Source organism: Tiliqua scincoides, chromosome 4 (genome assembly GCF_035046505.1).
Source record: "Tiliqua scincoides isolate rTilSci1 chromosome 4, rTilSci1.hap2, whole genome shotgun sequence".
Classification (NCBI taxonomy): Eukaryota; Metazoa; Chordata; class Lepidosauria; order Squamata; family Scincidae; genus Tiliqua; species Tiliqua scincoides.
In genome coordinates this window covers 169,880,722-169,903,277 of record NC_089824.1, presented here as the reverse complement: position 1 = coordinate 169,903,277, position 22,556 = coordinate 169,880,722, and the positions used below count along the sequence as shown (strand labels likewise).

Genomic DNA, 22,556 nt, shown 5'->3' with positions numbered 1-22,556 from the left:
CCCCCCCACTCCTTCCTCATTGAGTTATATCTTCTGCCTATTCTGCTCTGTTTGATGTCTTGCCACTGTATGGAGCAGCTGACCGCCTCTCAGCCATCTGTAAATATTTCCAGCTGTGGCTGTTCAGCCTCCCTGAATGTTTGAGACTTGTTTCAACAGGTATTGGTGGGGGAAGGCATGTGTATATAGTGCTCTTATTGAAAGTGGGGCAAGATACCTGGACTTCAACACTGTCAAGCTTGTATAAGTAACTTGGTGTGTAGTCTGCTGGTTTTGTTAATAGCTAATACTGTACAGGGACTTCAGAAATGCTATTTTTTTTATACATGCAGTTTTAAATAAAACAAAATCACTTGATTTAGTTGGACTTCTGACTTGTAAGTTTTTAACAGCAGATCAAATGCTACAGAGAGAGAATTCATGACTTTCCAGAGATTTTGATGGGGCTTGTGTATGCTGGGGCCACAGGAAGACATTATATTTCAAATGCATGTGAAGGTTTTATCTGTGAACTAACTTCAGATATGATTAATGATTTCAAAAAATTTATTGTGCAGTGAATATTCTTTATATTACAGCATAAAATTTGGCACAGAATTTGGATTACTAGAATTTATAGTTTGATGGGGAGGGTATGGGGAAAGAACTAGGAAGAAAGACTGGGGAATATACAGGCAACTATACAATCTACAGATATTCTGCATGCTATGTATCCTTTAGTATTTCCAGTTATATTGATCTGACCATACATCCTTATTTCTTCATGATTATTCATTGCAACAATCCTTAAAAGCAACTCAAATTCCATAACAACCCTAGAATTCAAAGTACATACAGAGAACTGAGGCAAAATAAACAAAGCTCCCTCTACAATGACAAGTGCATAATTCTTTCTATTAGGAGTCTGTCTTAACAGAAAGAATATCAATTTGTTTTTCTTGTTGCTTTCAGCCTTCTCTCAGTTGCTTTGTGGCAACTTCCTCTGCACTGCATGTATTCGTTATCTCATTCAGTTGGATCTCCAACTTGTTGCCATATAAAGTACTGCAGTCCTTAATAAATTAGACCTAGCTCCCCAAATTTCACAAGTATGTGTGAACAGCTTTAAATTAAGATCTTTATATAATACTTTTCAGCAGAAAAATCACAGAGCAGCCATGTAATGCTGATAGAAAACTTTATTTTACTTGGTCTAGGGAAGCACCTGTGCTTGTCATGTGTAATGTTTCTTCATGCAGTTTCCTTGAAATCTGTTAATCAAAACTTGATTCCTTCCTTACCTGCATTATTAGACTGGACATTTTAAAATCTTTTGCTTCTCCACCTACCATCTAAAGGAATAGTGCAGACTGATCTATTTCACTTTCAGTACACTACAGCAGCATATGATCCAACTATTGAAAGTGCCACTGGAAGTAACTGGTGATGAGATTGTCAGTTACTTCTAAGAGGCCAGATGCAATGTAAGAGTCTCACGGTGGATAGGAGGGCTTTTTAGAGCGTGTGAAAAACCTGCTTTGGAGCTCTACCCACCAAACCTACCAATGTTTGTCATGTAACATTGCTGGTCTTGCTGCTGGGCAGCAGATGTCCAGGGGTCCCACAAGTACCACCAGACACCACCTCAAGTAGTACCCGTACCACTGGTTGAGAAACACTGTACTAAAGTTCAGTTAGCTTCTTTCTGTTTCTTTCCAACACCAACATTCCTGGAAATTCAAATTTGGCTTTTTTGCTGTGCTTTCAGTTTCTCTTCTGACACTAGCTGCTCTTGGCAGCTGCAAACTATAAAATGAAACTAATGTCAGGAACAAAGTTCTTGTGCAACTCTTCAGTACAAGAAGCTGTTGACTTAGGTTTCAATTCTCTACTGGCGTCCCCTGAAACTGCTTCCCTACACTGATGGAATGCTTTGGTTTGTACTATCATTACTGCTGGTTTGTGTCTACCTCAGTCATGGGCATGTGATTCAGAACTGTTCCAGTCTATATATAACAGTTATAGTTTTCAGGGATTCATTGAGGATTTAAGTTCTTGGCAGAGGCTGGGCTGTTTGTATATGTATTAGTGGTGCCTCTGTTTAGCTTTTGGCATGTTATTGAGAGGGTAGATTTGAGTGTTTCTAATGGGGTGCTGAAAGCTGAACATGCTGACAGCCAGCACATGGACACTTTAACCCAAGCACTGTGAATGGAAATTAGTGTAAATTGAAAGAGTTCTGAGAAATGAAGCCTAAAGGAGAATGTCAGAAAGCACAAGTTCCTCGGTGGGAAGCAGAGTTTTGTTCCCAGGTTACTAGAGCCAAAGTAGAACTAGTAGACTGTAAGTTGCTTGGGGCAGGGATTTGTCTTTTCATTCTGAATAAAGCACCATACACATTGATGGCACTACGTTAATACTAATAATGGTAATGTGCAATGGCCATTGCACACCTAATCCCACCTTCTCTATATTTTGTGTTGTAATCAATGGTAGCACCAAAAGAAAAAAAAGAAAAATTGGGGGAACAGAGCAAGGAAGGAGCACATTCTGGAATGTGTCTGCAAATTTAGAACATCACCCTGATGTTCCCATTAGGCCTGCCAATACTGAAGCTATTCCTGGAAATCTGATTTCCAACCTGATGTAATAACCCTGGACACTCTCTTAACATCTCTAGGATTGCTTTTAGTAGTCATCTGGAAAATGCTGCTGAGTCATGGAAACTGACAACCTTAACTCTCATCCTAAACACGAATGGATGGAGTCCATGGGGGACAGGATGACTTTATATTAATGCTATGTATTGATTCTTTATATTAATGCTATGTATTGATTAATAAATACTCAGACAGTGTGAAAAGTGCCTTCAAGTTACCACAGGGTGCCAGGCATAGAAGGGGGGAGAAATATTTGTATCGGGGTACTAGCCACTCTTGCCCCTCCTCTGATGCCACCTATGGTAGTGGCATTGTGGCATTTATATTTCTGCACCCTGCCACCAGTAGCCAGTGAAGTCACGGCAGTCAGGAAAATACTGAGCATCATGTATAAGTTCGACTTGACATTAGGGTGGGGGAAACTAGATACAAGAACCATGCATTCACTGAAACATCTTTGGTTCTCAAAGAAGATGACTTTCCTGTGTGTGAGGTGATGTGCCATTTTTTCCCCTGCTTAGATTGCAAAGTGCTTGTGGCTTGTAGTCAAAATGCTCAGGAGCCCAAATGACAACTTTGCATGTTGCATGTGTATAACACAAGCATATACACATTTTGTTGTCTTAAAAGTTAGATTTTTGGGGTCTAGATCCAAAAATAGCATTGTTTTTTGCCCAATTTCCTCTAATTTTGGGAAACCATGGCGTCAGCTTCCTCATGAGGAAGCTGCTTGAATCAGCACAAAAGGTGGCTATGCCGTATTCCCCCCCAAACTAAAGCCAATCAGGCATAGTTTGCTTGAAGCATAAATCAGGCACGTGATGCGGTCTTGAACAGTGAGGCGATTCTTTTGGGAGGAAGTTATTAGATGCATTAACATTGATATTTGTAGATTTATGTTTTTTTGAATTTTCTGCCTATTTCATGGAAGTTAAGTACAGGACAGCAGAAATTGACTCTTTGTGCCCTTACTATAGCTACAAAGCTTATGTGGAAACACTAGAATGATGTTGCCTCCTACTATCATTAAATGGATTAAAGCCATTTTAACTTTATTTTTAACTTTCAGATTTTTATACCACCCTTCCTCCAATAAGTTCAGGGTGGTGTACATGGTTCATTCCCTCCTTTTGGTCCTTACAACGACCTGGCGAGGTAGGCTAGACTGAGAGACTATGACTGGTCAAAGATCTCTCTGGAAGCTTTATCAACATTTGAACGTACAGCTTATAGAGAGCAATTACATATGGATATATTTTTGGGACACTGGAAGTCTTTCTTAGAGATACAAGTGTATCAATATTTTATAGATTACTTATGAATGTGTTTTGTAATCTTCAGGCATTTTATTCATATTACATGTTTTTTTCCTTTCGTTGTCTTTTCTCTCTTTTCTCTGGGGGAAAAACACTAAAAATGAACTGAAGCAAAACAGTGCTAACTGACTGTTCCATTAGTGTGGCAGCACAACCACACTGATAAACACTTTCTATAAACGTACTTGTGCTCATGACATGCATGCAACCACATTTCCCATCATTCATAACAGGTATGAAAATGCTACCCATGATGTGCGAATGCGGGAAGGGAAAGGAAAACAAATCCTATTTTCCCCAATACAGAATAGAGCACACCTTGGGCTGGGAAAAATCTTCACCAGAGAGGCTCAACCTGGGGGCAAGACATTTGAACACTGCAATAGCAAATACATAATGAATGCATTTTTATTGCACTATCAATCCACTATTTGGAAATGGTCTTTGGCATTTTTCAGTACCAACCCCCCCAACCAATAGGCAATGAGAGCTACCAACTATTTTGGGAAATCCACAATTGGATCTCCCAAAGTTTTCTTTTTGAATGAAATGCAGCTGTGGGTCATTGCCAATTTGAACAAAGTGCTGTGAGAGATGGGGATTAACCTTGCCTCCGCCCGCATGTCATTTGCCTACAAAGCTGCTATTTGGCTGGCAGCTGATTCAAAGAGCCCACTCAGGAGCTGGTATGAAATTGACTGCAAATTGCAGAGGGGCATTCACGTTAGTCTGTTGATGCAAAAACAGCAAAGATTTTTTTAGTACCTTAAAGACTAACCAATTTGTTTCAGCATAAACTACATTCATAAACTACATTCTACTTCGTCAGATGCCTGTGGTGAAATCCTCAGCTGGCAAGAATACATACACCTATGGGGACAGAGAAGAAGGAATCTTTCTATATTTTCCCCATCTTTCTCTATCCCTGTGTGTATGTGTATCTATCTGCCAACTGAGGATGACACTGCATTCAAAGAAGTAAATGGGTTGATCTTTTAAGATGCTACAAGGTTGTTATTTGGGCAGTTTTCAGCTGTTGCATGGAAACAGCACCACCTGCTGCTCCACTACTGTCACAGGAAAGCATGATTTTGCCAATCTTTGTTGTTTTATGCTTCACTCTCTCCCAGCAGTACAAAGTTTCCAGGACAACCTTTAGAGTTGGTTCTCTTGTGAAGAGAGAACATTGAAGACTTCAACAAGAACCCAGAGTTAGCTTTTAAAGAAGTACAGTATAACTCCTTCCAAAAAAAAAGTACACACTTGGACTCCTCTAAAGCTCCTTCTTGTCAGCCAGCTATAAACACTAGGATTTAATTCTCTGCCCACATCCAGAACTGTGATGGCTAGGGATGGGGAAAAAAATTAGTTGTTCTGATTAAATTACTGTAGTGACATTTCCTCTCCTTTCATTGTGTGTTGGCAACCTTCAGTCTCGGAAGACTATGGTATCGCGCTCTGGATGGTGGTTCTGGCACAGCATCTAGTGTGGCTGAAAAGGCCGATTCGGGAGTGACAATCCCTTCCGCACTGGGAGCAAGTATAGTGTGTCCCTGGTCTGTCTCCCTGGCTATGGGCCTTCCTTCTTTGCCTCTTAGCCTCAGACTGTTGGCCAAGTGTCTCTTCAAACTGGGAAAGGCCATGCTGCACAGCCTGTCTCCAAGCGGGCCGCTCAGAGGCCAGGGTTTCCCACCTGTTGAGGTCCACTCCTAAGGCCTTCAGATCCCTCTTGCAGATGTCCTTATATCGCAGCTGTGGTCTACCTGTAGGGCGCTTTCCTTGCACGAGTTCTCCATAGAGGAGATCCTTTGGGATCCGGCCATCATCCATTCTCACAACATGACAGAGCCAACGCAGGCATCTCTGTTTCAGCAGTGCATACATGCTAGGGATTCCAGCTCGTTCCAGGACTGTGTTGTTTGGAACTTTGTCCTGCCAGGTGATGCTGAGGATGCGTCGGAGGCAGCGCATGTGGAATGTGTTCAGTTTCCTCTCCTGTTGTGAGTGAAGAGTCCATGACTCGCTGCAGTACAGAAGTGTACTTAGGACGCAAGCTCTGTAGACTTGGATCTTGGTATGTTCCGTCAGCTTCTTGTTGGACCAGACTCTCTTTGTGAGTCTGGAAAACGTGGTAGCTGCTTTACCGACGCGTTTGTTTAGCTCGGTATCGAGAAAAAGAGTGTCGGAGATCGTTGAACCAAGGTACACAAAGTCATGGACAACCTCCAGTTCATGCTCAGAGATTGTAATGCAGGGAGGTGAGTCCACATCCTGAACCATGACCTGTGTTTTCTTAAGGCTGATCATCAGTCCAAAATCTTGGCAGGCCTTGCTAAAACGATCCATGAGCTGCTGGAGATCTTTGGCAGAGTGGGTAGTGACAGCTGCATTGTCGGCAAAGAGGAAGTCACGCAGACATTTCAGCTGAACTTTGGACTTTGCTCTCAGTCTGGAGAGGTTGAAGAGCTTTCCGTCTGATCTGGTCCGGAGATAGATGCCTTCTGTTGCAGTTCCAAAGGCATGCTTCAGCAGAACAGTGAAGAAGATCCCAAACAAGGTTGGCGCAAGAACACAGCCCTGCTTCACTCTGCTTCGGATGTCAAAGGGATCTGATGTGGAGCCATCGAAGACAACAGTGCCTTTCATGTCCTTGTGGAAAGATCTGATGATGCTGAGGAGCCTGGGTGGACATCCAATCTTGGGGAGAATCTTGAAGAGGCCGTCCCTGCTGACCAGGTCGAAAGCCTTCGTGAGATCTATGAAGGCTATAAAGAGTGGCTGTCGTTGTTCCCTGCATTTCTCCTGCAGTTGTCTAAGGGAGAATACCATATCAGTGGTGGACCTGTTGGCTCGGAATCCGCACTGTGATTCTGGATAGACCCTCTCTGCAAGTACCTGAAGCCTCTTTAGTGCAACTCGGGCAAACAGCTTTCCTACTATGCTAAGGAGATAGATGCCGCGGTAGTTGTTGCAGTCACCCCTGTCGCCTTTGTTCTTGTACAGCATGATGATGTTTGCATCCCTCATGTCTTGAGGTACTCCACCTTCTCTCCAGCAAAGACAGAGGATTTCATGCAGCTCAGTGACAATGATCTCTTTGCAGCACTTTAGGACTTCAGCGGGGATGCTGTCTTTTCCTGGTGCCTTGCCAAAGGCAAGGGGGTCCAGGGTCACGTGAAGTTCTTCTAGGGTTGGTTCACTGTCAAGCTCCTCCAACACAGGCAGGCACTCAATGTTGTTCAGCGCTTCTTCGGTGACTACATTTTCTCTGGAATATAGCTCAGAGTAGTGCTGCACCCAGCGTTCCATCTGCTGCGCCCGATCCTGGATGACCTCGCCTGCTGCAGACTTCAGAGGGGCAATTTTCTTCTGTGTTGGACCTAGGGCCTGCTTGATACCATCATACATCCCCTTGATGTTGCCCGTGTCAGCTGCTATCTGTATCTCGGAACAGAGCTGGAGCCAGTAGTCGTTAGCACATCTCCTGGCAGCCTGCTGGACTTTGCTGCGAGCAGCTCGGAGGACCTGCAGGTTGCGCTCACTGGGACAGGCCTTGTATGCTGCTTGAGCTCTCCTCTTTTCCTCAATGACTGGTGTCAACTCCTCAGAGTGGGCTTCAAACCAGTCTGCCGTCTTGTTGGTCTTCTTGCCAAATATGGACAAGGCAGTGTTGTAAACGGTATTCTTGAAATGTTCCCATCTGTTGGATGCGTTTGCATCGGCCGGGCCTGGAAGAGATTCCTCAAGTGCTCGTGCAAATTCCTCCACTTCCCTCTGATCCTGGATCTTGCTGGTATCAATGCGAGGTCTTCCTTCCTTTTTCATGTGATACAGTCGCTTTGCTTGCAGTTTCACTCTGCTGCACACCAGGGAGTGGTCAGTGTCGCAGGCAGCACCATGATAACTGCATGTGATCTTGATGCTGGGAAGACTGGAGCGTCTGGAGAGAATCAGGTTGAGCTGGTGCCAGTGCTTTGATCTTGGGTGTCTCCAAGAGACTCTATGTTGGGGCTTCGTGTTGAAGAACGTGTTGCTGACACAGAGACCATGATGACAGCAAAACTCTAGCAGGCGTTGGCCATTTTCATTCATCTTCCCAGTGCCGAACTGACCTAAGCAAGTGGGCCACGAACTGTGATCAGCACCAACTCTAGCATTGAAATCGCCGAGGATGAACAATAGCTCTTTTACAGGGATCTTCTTGATAGTGGTGGCCAGGTTATCGTAGAATTTGTCTTTGGCTTCTGCTGGAGACAACAGAGTCGGTGCATAAGCACTGATGAGTGTGACAAGTCCTGCTGATGACTGGAGCTGCAGGGACAAATTTTTTTCACTTCTCACAGTAGGTGGGATGATGGATTCCAGCAGGGTATTTCTGACTGCAAAGCCAACGCCATGTTTCCTGGTTTCGTTTGGTGGTTTTCCCTGCCAGAAAAATGAGAAATTTCTCTCCTTGACAGATCCGGAATCTGGCAGCCTTGTCTCTTGAAGGGCGACGATTTCCATCTGCAGTCTGCTCAGCTCCATGTCGATGACAGCTGTTTTGCATGCGTCATCTATTTCTAGCAGGTCATCAGAGAAGCCGGGTGTCATTGTCCTAACGTTCCAGGTGCCCAGTTTTAGGGCAGGAGTTTTCTGTTTTCTGTTGCATGGTGCAGAGTTGTCGATCCGCTTGTCGGTTTTCACCCTAAACCCCATGCACCCCATGAGGTTAATGGACCGTGGCGAGGCAACACCTTACTGGCTGGGGACTGCCCAGCTTAAGGCAGGTGGTAGCTGCCCAATGAGATGCAATGATCTCTCCCACCGTTGGAAGCAGCCCCTGGCGTCACGCTCTACGCCAATCGAGCGAAGACTTATAACCGGTAAACTGCTGCTTCCCGTGTTGTGCCGACGCCGTATGGCGAAGTTGGAGTGTCCTCTCCAGTGCGCGAAGCCTGGGTAAAGAAGGTATGGAGGATATGCTGTTACCCGTGCAGCAAATCCCCCCTCTCCACGTCGCTGGAATGGTCCAATGGAAAAGCAGAAGCCAATACGGTTGGTTCCAACGGCGGCGCAGGAGTTGCCAGAACGTGACTGTGTTCAGCCATGAACTGCCTCAGGGACTCCGGCTCCTGATTTTGCCTCGAGGTTGACTCCTGAAGCCTTTTCCATAACTGGATGTAGCCACAAGGCAGTGGAGGTTTGGGATCAGAGTTTTCCTTCTCTCAGATGAGCTGCCTTCCCAGGCTGACGAGTCCCATCTACCCGGTGGCTGTTTAGTCGCCTCTTACGGCACGTACAGCCAAACTGAGGGCCTGTTCTTATCCCCGGCCCCTGGGGGATGACGCAGGAGTGGAGGGGCAGAAAGGAAGATTGTGGAAGCAGGGATGGGGCTAATGGGGTTGCAGAGAGAGAGGGAGCAGGGATGGGGCTAATGCACGATTGCAGAGAGAGAAGAAGCAGGGGTGGGACTAATGGATGATTGCAGAGAGAGAGGGAGCAGGGGTGGGGCTAATGGAGGGAGCAGGGGTGGGGCTAATGGAGGATTGCAGAGAGAGAGAGGAAGCAAGGGTGGAGCTAATGGAGGATTGCAGAGAGAGAAGAAGCAGGGGTGGGGCTAATGGAGGATTGCAGAGAGAGGGAGCAGGGTTGGGGCTAATGGACGATTGTGTCTCCTTTCATGTGCAAGTGATATGTCACCCCAGGCAGGTGATGTGATCCTGTTGACCCTGAAAAGCTACTGACAGCCCCCTTCAACTACTCAAGAACTTTGGGAAATACTTGCCCTTTAAATAGCCCCATTATCAGGTCTTAGTGTTGTCTGCCAGAAGCAGAGGTGACACTAAGTTTTGCGTCACTGGTGCAAAAGCTCATTGTGTCACCCCCACTATGGATATCTTTCCATATAGAATAAATTATAATATCATATGCACAACCTAAAGGGGTTAGCTAAGGGCTGCACCAGCCCTTGAAAACTGGATAGGATTGGGCTCCTAAAGGGGAGTTGCGGCCAAATGGCCCAATAGGTCAAGGGAGCCGCCAGTTGAAAAGGTTTGGGAACCACTGCAGTAAGGGGATGGTTCAACCTGGGGTTTGGCTTTTGTGTCAAACCAACCTTTTCCCTGCTTCATTTTTACTTCTGCCTGGTTCTATGTATTGCTTCTGAAAGTGGTATTGTAGTAAATGTTGAACTGTAGGAATTCTTCATGACACCTGCACAGTCATACCTCATCACAAGGTCATGCCAACTAAGGCAATCCAACCAAAAATCAATATTAACATTCATTGCTCAGGCAGAAAAAAGGACTTAGATTCCAAGCTGGGAAGGGAGAACCATCATGCACATTCCCACTGATCTCTGTCTTCAGGGGTAGGATGCTGCCTACCCCTATTCTTCCTATTATTCCTTTGAGGAAAATTCCTTCGTACAGAGGAATTTTTCCCCTCTTGACTTCATGGAACATAGCTTGAACTCACAATAAACAGCTGTAAATTATTTAATAGCCAATTTGTCAAGGTTAATTTGTACACAGTCTTACAAAGAAGAAAAAGGAGCACTATGCTACATGCAGAACAATTGCATCTGGATAAACAGTTGAGCACAAATTCATGTGACTACATCTGTCAAAGTGTTTCACCAACTGGTTTACAAGTTCAAAATATATTGGAAACTTTCAGTAAGTTGCTTCTCAAGCAGATGCTGAATCAAAATGCACAAATGGTCCACTACTCCTTTTTTAACTGTGAATGGTAGGAATACATTTGACTTCCACAAATTATTGCTTATACAGTATAAGTATTAGGGATTTCAGAGAGCTATGCATGGGCTAATCAAACCCAACCACTGCAGTGTATTGCAATATGTTGTAATGACCTGTGGTGCAATTAAAGAAATTAAATTAAAAATCGACTGCATTGCTGAAAAAGAGTGTGTGTGTGTGTGTGTGTGTGTGTGTGAGAGAGAGAGAGAGAGAGAGAGAGAGATTAGAACTACTAGTCATGCTGTCAAGTGAATTCTCAACCGTGTGTTTGAGCATGAAAACACTGGCATGGGATGGAGTTGAACAGGGAAAGTGGCAAGTCACAGGGTGTGTATGTTTAATCCTTCTCCTCCTGACACTTCTTCCAGCAGCCTCTCTCCTAGACTATCTCCACACCAGTAAGACTTTTTTCCATCTTGGTTTCTGTTACTGGGGGAAAGCTGCAGGGGGTTAAGATACCCTGACCCACCAGCTGCATCTCCTTTGCAAATGCCCACCCCAGAGTGCACATGATTTGAAAAACAAGTGGGATTGTGTAGCATTGGCCTAAGAAAGAAAACAAACTAGTTTGACCTTAACTTTGGCATCTAGCACTATCTTGATATTTAACACATATATGCACACAAATGATTCATATGTAATTGGAGAGCCCACATTTCTCCACTAGATTATGGAATACCCAGTTTTCCAGAGGCATGTAACTCTGATGTGTTTGCTTCTGGCAAATTGGAGTGCTGGGAATAGAACCCCTAGCCCTGACCCAATACACAGTTCTCATGCTGAGACTCATGCCCCAATCCTATCCCCCTCCCCCAACGGTGTAACTAGTGTGTTGGCAGAGGCTGCTTTATAGCTGTCGTAAAGCAGCCTCCACCGACAAGGGCAGTGGGCCTGCTGGTGGGGTGGCCACAGTAGCCTCCTGTGTGCCAGACAGCCCATGTTCGTGCACTAGAGCAGGGAAGCCCAGGCAGGGGGTTGGAGGGGGGTGGGGGAGGTTTGAACAGGGTGGTGACAGGGGAAGGAGGAAGGCAAATCAGACATGAAAGGGGGGGGGGTGCGATCAGCAGTGGTGGACACAGAATCCTGAGCCCCCTCCTGGGCCTGATCTATCTTCATGGAGCAACATGGACTTGCACCAGCAATTGAGCTGGCACAGGTCTGAGTTGCCCCATAGTGGCTGCTGGAGCTTACCTTGGGGCAAGGAAACAAACATCCCCTTATCCTGAGGAGACTGCCAGCAGCTGAAAATCCCCTACAGGATATACTGGAAGCTACGCTAGTGCCACTGCATCGCCATGCAGGAATTTAGGTGAGATTGGGCTGATGATACAAAACAGGAGGCTGGAAAAAAGAATCATAAATACAGCTGACAAGATATTTATGCCTACTAAAGGCATAAATACTTTCCTTTACCTTATTGCCTTACCTATCAAGGTAAGGAAATAAGAGCAAGTGAAACCACAAGAAACATTACCTGGGATGCCTGTATATGGATATTAGGCACACACAACTTTTGGCTCACCAAACCAAACATAGCTCAATAGACATGGATTGTGGTCTGCCAGGTGACTGACAATCCTGCTGGTTTTTTTTTTCTTCAATTATTGGCAGACAGTAGTAACAAGAAGCTTATCTAAGCCTCAGTGGGCAGCAATGCACAGTTGTTGGGGTGTGCATTGCTGGGCAGGCCCTATATTGTGCAAGTCTGGAGTACACAAATGTAGAGAAGATGACAAAGAAGAGTGAACTGACAGCTGTCATTGGCCTCTCCTAGCATTGATGCCCAATCTAAACCTGGGTGGTTCTGGAACATGTTTAGATATCCGCCTTAACCTGATTGACACCCTTCCTTCAGTAATCAACAGAAGATACGTTACAGTAAAGGAGAGCCAAAAGCAGTCTGTGGGGATCCTGGCGAATCCAAACCACTCTAAAAAACTGATGGAAAAATGGGCTGCCTGTGCAGCTTTGGCAGTCACTACTATAATGACACAGTTGGCTAGATCATAGAAGATTATCCAAACAACATAGATAAGCAGTCCCAGTGCCTTCTGTTTACAGACTGAATAAATGTAGTAGACACATACTGGATAAGTTAGAAGGGCCAAAGAGATCGCTGTGTAATAGCAATGTGGAAGGAGTTTTGGTAGCTTAGGGACACGTTCTGGATTGAATTGCTTTGCAATTGTTAAGGAACGGTTCATGTGACCAGTCTCAAAGATTAGGTACATATTGGTCATAACAATCATGTAGAGACCACCTACTACAGACCCTGTTTTCGGCAACATGCCACAGAAGCCGTCTGCAAGCAGGGGGGTGAACGTGTCTTTAGCAGAACCCTGAAAGACAGAGAAAGACAATAAATAACGCAGGCTATGGAAATAGTTTTCAGACCTATGTAGGAAAGTTAATCGTGGGAGTATGTTTGAATATATTTAGAAATAAGAAATGAAAATGCACTGCTGGAGCAGAAAGGAGACAAGATAAGTTGGCAAGGGTGTTGACACACATGGCAATAACAGGGAAGTATAAAACTGTGTGCATAACATGATAGAGCCCAAAGTGTTTCATAGAGTGAATGAGTATCTATAGTGACAGTCTCTTTCCATCAAAAGATCCACCAAGATTTACAAAACTAAAGAATGTGCAGCTTTGCTCAGAACTACACCATCCTTTCGGGATCCAGATATAGCATCCTCAGGATGATTTACCATGCAAGATTAGCAGTTCCTCTCTTTGAACAGAAAGTAGTATTCATGCTGAACTGATACAATTCATGCCAGTAAAGTAGGTGCTTCTACCTAATATCTAATCAGATGCTTATATCAGATGCAAAGATAAACCAGCTCTTCCTCTCTTCCCCTCTGAAGCCAGTGGTTCCCAAACTTTTTTGACCCATGATTCCCATGTTGTTGGCCACAGCTCCTCAGAACCGAGCAAGGGAGCTGAAAATGGGAAGAGCGCTTGAGAGACAGGCACTTGTTTCACACTCAGAGGCACCCTTTCTTATGGGTATGTGTATATTTGTTTGTGTATACAAAATTCTCCCATGGCACGGCATGATTAGAAATGGAATCTGGGTCTCCGGTGCTCCTCAGAAAATATAGAGAAGGAAGCAAATCTGCCCTCAACACACAAATGACTCCTCCGTCTCTGTTTGCAGCCTTGTCTGTCACTGTCTCCTGTGTCTGACAGCTCTGTTGCTGTCTCCTGTGTCTTGCTGTCTGCTGTGCTGTCTGCATCCTGTTAGCAATGTGCAATGCTAACAGGAAGTGGATTGGAGGACTGCAATCAACTCTATGCTAACAGGAAGTGGACAGTACAGGAGACATTGGGTCACAAAAAGAGACAGAGAGGTCATTTGAGTGGGGGAGGGGATTTGTGAACTGCTTCTTGTTAGTGTCACGTTGACTGCATCCCTCCAACCCACATCCTGTTAGCATTGCATGACGCTAACAAGAAGTGGTTCACAAAGAAATGAGAGGATGCTGTAATACCCCTGGCTGCATTCTGTGGTGCACTGGAGCATCATGACACACACTTTGGGAACAGGTTAGTTTGGTTCTAGACAGAGAAGGGATTGAAAATTGAGGGTGGTTTTGTCACTGGGTGGCTAGGTTTAGCACTTTGAGGGAAATGTGAAGTGACTGAAGGCCCAATCCTATCCAATTTTCCAGTGCCGGTGCAACTGTGCTAATGGGGCATGCACTGCATCTTGTAGTGGGGCAGCAGTCACAGAGTCCTCCTTAGGGTATGGGAAAATTTGTTTCCTTGCCATGGGGCTGCATTGTAATTGCACCAGGGCTGGAAAATTGGATAGGATTGGGCCCTGAGGGAGTACCGGGGAGAAGGGATCAGGAGGCAGAGAAGGAAGAAGGGAGGCAGGATGGGTAAAGAAGGAAAAGTTATCTTCTTGGTTTATTGGAAGAGATGTCTTTTGACTAAGAATATGGCAAGTTGTAATATAGTATGATGTTGTATCCCAACTGGAGGTTATGAGATGGATTCCCAATTGTGACTCCTCATCAGATCTTTTATGGGTCTTTTTCCATAGACCAGTGGCTCTCACACTTTTAGCAACAGGATTCACTTTTTAGAATGACAATCCTTCTGGGATCCACCAGAAGTGATGCCATTAACCTGGAAGTGATGTCATGGCCAGAAATGACATCATCAAGTAGGAAGTGTTCCTGAGAATGCAGCAAGCACTGCAATTGCCCATGGCAAGCACTGAAATTGTGCCATCTTCCCTAGATAGGCAGGCTATAAATAAATTAAAATGAATAATTATAAATAATTAAATTAAAGTAAAACAAATAATTACATAAGGGGAGATGAGATGGGAAAGCCATCTCTTCCTCTAAGTGAATCGCTCTGTAGCCTGCATGCAAAAACCTCACAACCCCCCCCCCCCCAAAAAAAAAAACACAGCAAGATTTTCAGCCTTTCACAGTGCCCAATTCAATTTAAGTTCTATATTTAAGCCAGTTCAGTGTGATTTGGGACAAAATCAATTTTCAAGACAATAAATATGGCTGGATTGAGATTCAAAGTTTCCCTCTAAAGAGCATTAAAACCCCAGAGTGATGAAATAAGGCTCCACAGTGGGGCGGGGGAAGAGGAGTCTGTAAAAAACAACCACCTTTTCCAATAAAGCAATGGTTCCCAAACCATTTAGCACTGGAACCCACTTTTTAAAATTACATACAGGTTGAGCCTCATTATTCACATGGGTTCTGTTCCAAGCACTCACCTGGATGGCAAAAAATGCACTAGCAAATCAATTTAAAAAACAAAGTTTTTTTGCTCTGGTGATTTGAAAACAGCCTTGCTGACCTTTGTGATGTAAGATAAGCGTCATTAAGAAGACAATACATCAATCAGTCATCCTCCAAGAGGTTAGAAAGGTGCTTCACTAAGCCCCTCCCTTCACCAATGCAAAGTGATCATCTTTCTTTCAGATGCTTAGGGGGAAGGGAGGGATCTGCTGGAGAAAGAAGGATTGATGGATTGTCAGCCAGCTGCCCTCTCTCTCTCTCTCTCTCTCTCTCTCTCTCTCTCTCATTAACAGCGTTTTTCAACTAGTGTGCCACGAGAGCAGACAGGCAGCAGCCACAGATGTGGGGGAAGTGGCTGCTATGAACCTTACACACAGCAGAAGGAAAAGGAGCAGGCAGGCAGGCAGCCAGCCAGCCAGCCAGCCAAGGGGCTGGTTGCGGCTGCTTTGCTCCTGAGCATAATGAAGGCTGCTACCCGATCCTGATTTACCTGGGAGTAAGCCCCATTGACTATTATGGGGCTTACTTCTGAGTAGACACACCTAGGATTGGGTATTAAGTCCTTGCCTCCTCTGCATGCTGATTTGGGTGACCAAAGAAGCTTGAAGGAGGTCCCGGCAGGTGGAGTGAGTGAGAACGAGGGAGTCAGGAGTAGGCAAGCAGGTATGAAGCAAGTGAGTCTGCTGAGGCCACCAGCCTAAGAACTGGCTGGCTCAAAGGTTCTTGGATAGTCCCTTTTCCTTGCCACAGTTTGCCTGCAACTCCCCAAAGGGACCCTCCCTGCATTGCCTTTTAGGGGAAGGGCATTGGGCCCCAATCCTCTCCATACTTAAATGGGAGTAAGTCCCATTGACTGTAATGGGGCTTACTTCTGAGTAGACATGCCTAGGATTGGGCTTTTGGTCACACTTTTTTTTCCCCTTAAATACAGGAGCAGGCAATTGGCACTTCTCCCATTGTGGGGCTACTCACCTTACCCGGGAGAAGGAGACGAACATCCCCTTCTCCTGAGGAGGCGGTGGCGACTGCCTGGGGCATGCTGGATGCAGCGGCAGCCATTTTCGGTGCCACTGCAGCCTTGCGCAGAGCTCAGGATTGGGCTGTCCAATGTTTAGACTAAGTAGATGACATCTTAGTATTCTACTTGTTTCTTCCTTTCTGTTCATATTTTGCTGATGTTTCTGGATTTCAATTGCTTCCTTGTATATCCGGGTATGGTATTGTTTATCCCTGGATAAAACTTGAGTCCACTCAAACCTGATCTGGTGGCCTGTCACATGTTTAGCCATTGCTGATTTTTCTAACTGTCCCAATAGGCAATGTTTTTAATGCTCTTTTAATCTAGTTTTTATAGTCCTTTTTGTAGTTCCTATATAGAGTTTTCCACAGCTGCACTGAATACGATACACTCCTGCCATGTCAAGGGGGTGTATAGGCAGAGCTTGTTGCACTTTTAATGTTGGCTTAAAAATCTGTCTCATATTTGCTTGCTTCAGAATTTTACCAATACGGTCTGTTACACCTTTAATATAAGGCAGGAATACTTTTGTTCTATGGTCAAGCTGCTCTTCCTTGTGAGATGTGTTATAATGGCATGGAATTAATGTCCTTCTGATTTCTTGTTGGGAGTATCCATTTTTATGCAATGCGTGTCTTATCCTTTATGAATGCTTGTTTGAATACTTTACATTACAATAAGATGGTTGGTTGGCTTTTCCCAGTATGAGGATTTTGCACGCTGGAGCTCTTCCCACCGTGTCAAACCTCCAACTGCTGTATGAAGTGCCACAGTCTCCCTGCTAGGGCAGCAGGCAGCCCAAAATGCCCTGGCAAGTGCCTTGCAATGTCCCAGGGTAGCAACCACTGGCCTATTTGCTGCTGATGTTTTACTTACTTTGACTCTGAAAACCTCCATTCTCAATGTCTTGTAAAAGATCTTCAGTATTGCCAAGTATCTGAATAGAAAATGAACTGCAAGAAAACAGAGTTATTAGTTATTAATATTTCAGATAGAAATAGACAGGAAATGATTAAAGACTGTTCAATAAATTGGTCTGAGAAACCAGTGAAATACTTGAGGAAATTTATCACTCCAGATCCTGATTACTTATATATTTTTAATTATGCTTGCTTCAGAAAATATACCACTGGTGCAATCCTATGCTTCTAAAAGGTTAGTTTGAGAAGTACAGGGCATGGCATATGCTCTCTGTGTTAGTGAAACAATTATCACTAGTGCAATAACAGTTGTATCATCATCATCAGTAGTGTGGCTGATGGGGAGAATGCGGTAAGTACAGCAGGTGCTGCAACGTGCCATGTAAGTAGCTTCTCCCAGTTGCTGTTGGAGCCACTGGGGCAGGGATGGCAACGTGCAGGTATTCACCAAAACAATCTGTGCAACTGGTAGACTGGAACTGTTCATCTGCAGACTGTCTAGCTTCCTACAAAGAACTATGTTTCAATTATATTTATAACATTGGTGGCTGTGAGCAGAAAAGGCCCTCAAGTTTAGGAACAGCATAGATAAATTACAATAAATTAAAAAACATAAAAGTTTGGAAGTTACGTCAACAGCAACTATGCAACAGCTGCATAAAAGCAATTAGAAAATGCATGAACATAATCTATAATGAAAGATTTTAAAAGTAATTTATAGTGTAAACCAAGGCATATCATGTAACTCAGAAGAAAGTTCCACTGTGTACTTTCCCTGGGGCTTACACACAATTTTTTTAATAAGTAGGCTACCATTGAATGTCAGATGCAAGAGAGTGGTAACAATACAGGTATCTTGTTGTCTATGTGTACTCCCTAAGACATTTGGTGGGCCACTGTAAGATACAGGAAGCTGGACTAGATGGGCCTTTGGTCTGATCCAGCAGGAATCCTCTTATGCTCTTAAGTTATTGTGTGTTAGAATTGGAGCCTTTGGCCTGAGCCCCAAAACTCTGTGATATAAGAGGAGTTTAACCAGCCTCTTACATTTTGAGCTAGCACAAATTTGGCAGGCTTTTCTTGGAAAGGAATTCCACAATAATGGTGCCTTCCATGAGAAAGCATCTGGAAACTTAGATGGGAAACACTTCATATGTTCTTCTGGTCAGACGATGGGGATACATTTAAGCTTATAGCTATTTAAGATACATTTAAGCTTATAGCTATACTATTGCATGATTTGCATGAAAATACAGAAGAAGCAGGCATGATACTACTGGTAATAGACTTTGACCTATTACTAGCACAGACACTTGATTTTAAAGTTACAATTTGTGCAACCATATAAAATCAGTATCAACAGCATATTGTGATGAAAAATGCAATATTAAATAGCAAATGCTTCTGGAATCTCTGTGTGAAAGGCCAAACCAGAGAAGACAAAGGAAAAGCTGTGACTGACAGTCCAATCCTATCCAACTTTCTAGTACCAATGCAGCCACAATGCAGCCCTGAGATAAGAGAACAAACATTCCCTTACCTTGTAGAGGCCTCCATGACTGCCCTCCCACCACAGGCTGCAGCACACACTCCATTGGCATGGCTGCATCAGCGCTGGAAAGTTGGATAGGATTGGGCCCTGAATCTCCTTTTTCATAGTTAAAAGCAGCCACATGGTAGCTTTGGAAGTGATTTCTATCAGGAAAATGGTGCAGTCTTTGAGGACCTTGGGCATCAGGATTCCATACATCAGGCAACATTATATATTCTGTCTGCCATGGCTCCCTTCCTACCCCCTCCTCCCAGATGACTCCGCTGGGGCAAAATGCAAGTCTGTTATCCTCCTTTTAGCCTGTGGTGCCAGTATTGCTTGCAAGGCTTGGAAAAGAATCCCTGCTCTGCTGCATGAGGAGTGCCTCTTTTGGGAAATGGGACATTACTTCAGAACTCCCTGGGGAAAAAGCAGTTCCATTCTTTCCACCAGGCACTCCTGTTAAGAAATATCAGATCACCCCAGATGCCTTTGAGGCAATTCTTAGTTTCCCAATGGAAGGGTACCTGGAGAAAAGCATACAGTTGCTTTATCCCAGGGGCCTCTAAGGTAATTTCCCATTTCCCAAGAGGAAGAAGTCCAGAGAGAATGGAATGAAGATTTTTACACATGCTTTTCAAACCCTGTGGACTCTCTTTAGGTTTGCTCTCTGCACTACAGCAGGTAGTCCTTCTCCCACTGGGGAATGGGAATTATCCCAGCATGTCCAGTTAGTAGTTGGTTCTCTGCTTGCCCTTGGGCCTCAGCAGGTGCCCAGGAATTGACGCCAGCCCTGGCAAATTGCTACCTACTATGTTTACTTTGTTGCCTATTATGCTGCCCATTTGCTATTATGTCTACTTTGGCCCTAAAATATACCTTTGAGACTCCCTTACCATGAGTAAATGTTTTTAATGCAGGATAGGAAGCAGGAGAGAGTGGTTGTAAAACTGAATGGATATCCTCGGCACGCTAGGTCTTGCATTCACATTCCAGGAGAGTTTGGTCAAAAACCAATTTGTGCCTCACAGATGAAAATGCCTTAATGTGTGTTTATTTATATATTCATTCATTTAAAAATGGGTACTGCACTTTTTGGTCTGGAGACTGGCAGAGCAGCTTACGGTTAAAACAGAGAGAAACCCAACATTAATAAGTTTAAAAAAAAAAAAAAGCAGCATTGGCACAGTGTGCGGTTAAAATACTGTAAGTACAATTCTGGGACTAAAACAGATCTAAAGAAAAGCCCTACAGAACAGAAATGATCACTACCTAACTCACTTCAGAAGGCAGAGGAACTCAGATGGGGCACGAGGGAGAAGGTCTTCAGGTGCCTGTGAAAGAGAAGCCAATTCAATATAAAAGCACTCCAAGATTACAAACCTGAGTCCACTTTGTTGTGTCTTCAGGCTGTGGTCTGAAGGCACAGAATACAGTCCTTTGCTGAAGCGAAGCTGGAAACTCTCTGTATATACTGAGCACAGAAGGCAGGGGGAATGGACACATTTAAAATCAGTGGAACAGAATTGTACTATGCATAACAGGTGCTAACACCACAGTCAAGAAAAACGAGGGAACTTCTACCACAGAAGGGCCTGACACACAGCGAGACAAATGTGATTTGTCAAGGGTCAGCCGTAGCAATGGTACTGCCAGTGGCTGGAATGGGGTGTATAACCAGGGACTGCAGCCTTTCTCTCTTTCCTTGGGAAACCAACTTAGGGTGCAATCCTAACCCCTTATGTCAGTACTTTCCAGTACTGGCATAGTGGTGCCAATGGGACCTGTGCTGCATCCTGCAGTTGGGTGCCACTCATGGAGACCTCCTCAAAGTCAGGGAATGTTTGTTCCCTTACCTCAGAGCTGCAGTACCCTTATGTCAGTGCTGGAAAGCACTGACATGAGGGGTTAGGATTGTGCCCTTAATCAGAGGGGAAAAAATAGTAGCCTTTGAAAGAACTTCTGAGTAGGTTTTCATTGTGAATTTGAATACACAACTAGTCATCCCACTGGGGAGGTGTGGAAGGTGGGGAGGCAGAGCCTCCCCACTGGAGTCCTTCAAAAGCCACCGTGTGAGGTGCCCCAGCACCCACAACCCATGTGCTCTGCCTGCCTGCTCCTCGGCCCTCCTTGCTCTGCGTGTGGGTTGTGGGTGCTGGGCGCCTCACATGGCTTTTCGAAGGACTCCGTTGGGGAGGCTCTGCCTGCCCTGCCTCCCCACCCACCACACCTCCCTGTACCCCAGTTGGGTGGCACTGAGGCAGGAGTAGTCAGTACGTGGAAGCTGCTGAGCGCCCCCAAAGCTGGGCTAACAGCCCAATCCTATGCATGCCTACTCAGAATTAAGGCCCATGATAGTCAATGAGGCTTGCTCCCATGTAAGTGTGGACAGGACTGCAGCCTAACTCCATAGTTGCCTGAATGCTGTTTCTGTTAATGGCCAGGCAGCCGTTTGAATGCGTTGCTGTCTCAGGTATGGGGGTGGAGGGAACTTCAGGGCTGCGCACCTCTGACTGAGATGGCCCCCAAAACGGGGGGGGGGGCAGGAGTTGTTGCCCAGACAGGCAGCAGCCCTCAAGCCAGCCTGGGTACCTCCTCAGGGGTCTACGCCCCGCCTCCGCCCGCCCCCAGGGTGTCCGTTTTGACAGTTCAACCGCCTTCCACTTTCACGCGCCGCACGTGGCCCCCGCCGTGCCCCGCCCCCTCCATGTAGACGAATGCATCGCCCCGCCCCTCGCGCGCTGTCCAGCTTCTGATTCCACCCTCGTTACTGAGGAAGCCGGGCCGCGATTGGTCAGCTTTGAAAAGTTCCAGTCAGGCGACCAATGGCCGCGCCGCGCCCGCCCGCATCCAAGATGGCGGCGCTGGGGACTGGCAGCGGGGTCCCTGGAGGAAGGAGGTGAAGCGGCCTCGGCCGGAGGCTTCTCTCTCTGGCTCTCGCCCCCTCCTTCCCCGGAGCCGGTGGGGGGAGTCGGCCTCTGCCCCCGCCATGGCCGCGGAGAGCAGCAAGCAGTTCTGGAAGCGGAGTGCGAAGCTGCCGGGCAGGTGAGCCAGGCTCGGGCTCCGACCTGGCATCGGCGCCGACTAGTCGGAATCGTTCTGCGTTCTGGCGGCGGCGAGGAGCGGCGCTGCTGCTGGGGTAGCAGGGGGTTCTTGCCGCCATTCGTTGTCCAGAGGCGCGCGTGAGGAGTTGAGAGTCGCGGCTCTTTGCCCGCAACTAATCGCCGTCCCGGGGGGGAGGCGGAGGGCTGCCTGCGGGGGTTGGGCTCAAGCGGGACCCCCATCTCGCGAGTGTGAGGTGGCGCTGGGTTTGGGGTCAAGATCCGATTCCTCTCCTGCTGCTGCGGCTGCTCGCTCCCGTGCAGCCCCATCCTATGCGTGCCTGCTTGGAAGTAAGTCCCATGATAGTCAGTGGGGCTTACCTCCAGCTAAGTGTGGACAGGCTTGCAGCCTCGGAGCCCAATCCTATGCATATCTACTCAGAAGTAAGTCCCATGTATCAATGGAGCTTACTCCCAGGTTAAGTGTGGACAGGACTGCAGCCTTAGTCAGCAGCACCTGCAATCTGAAGTCCTTTGCTAGCTGGGGATGTGATGCCTGGCACTGGAAGT

The 22,556-nt window shown here is 45.8% G+C and overlaps 2 protein-coding genes across 2 annotated transcripts in view; one reads left to right on the top strand and one right to left on the bottom strand.

The window, feature by feature from the left end:
• Window positions 1–12,455: 12,455 nt before the first annotated feature.
• TMEM217 (transmembrane protein 217) lies at window positions 12,456–21,936 on the bottom strand. The gene is made up of 2 exons (XM_066624648.1): window positions 21,769–21,936; window positions 12,456–13,037 (listed from the first exon to the last, which is right to left on the bottom strand). Exons 1-2 carry the CDS (start codon window positions 21,934–21,936, stop codon window positions 12,456–12,458), a joined length of 750 nt encoding a protein of 249 aa, XP_066480745.1.
• The window catches only part of TBC1D22B (TBC1 domain family member 22B), a 48,761-nt gene continuing 48,022 nt past the window's right edge, over window positions 21,818–22,556 (top strand). The window contains exon 1 of the mRNA XM_066623928.1: window positions 21,818–21,990. Within this exon, the coding sequence (XP_066480025.1) occupies window positions 21,935–21,990 (56 nt within the window). The 5' untranslated portion in view covers window positions 21,818–21,934. The remainder of the gene's footprint in view (window positions 21,991–22,556) is intronic.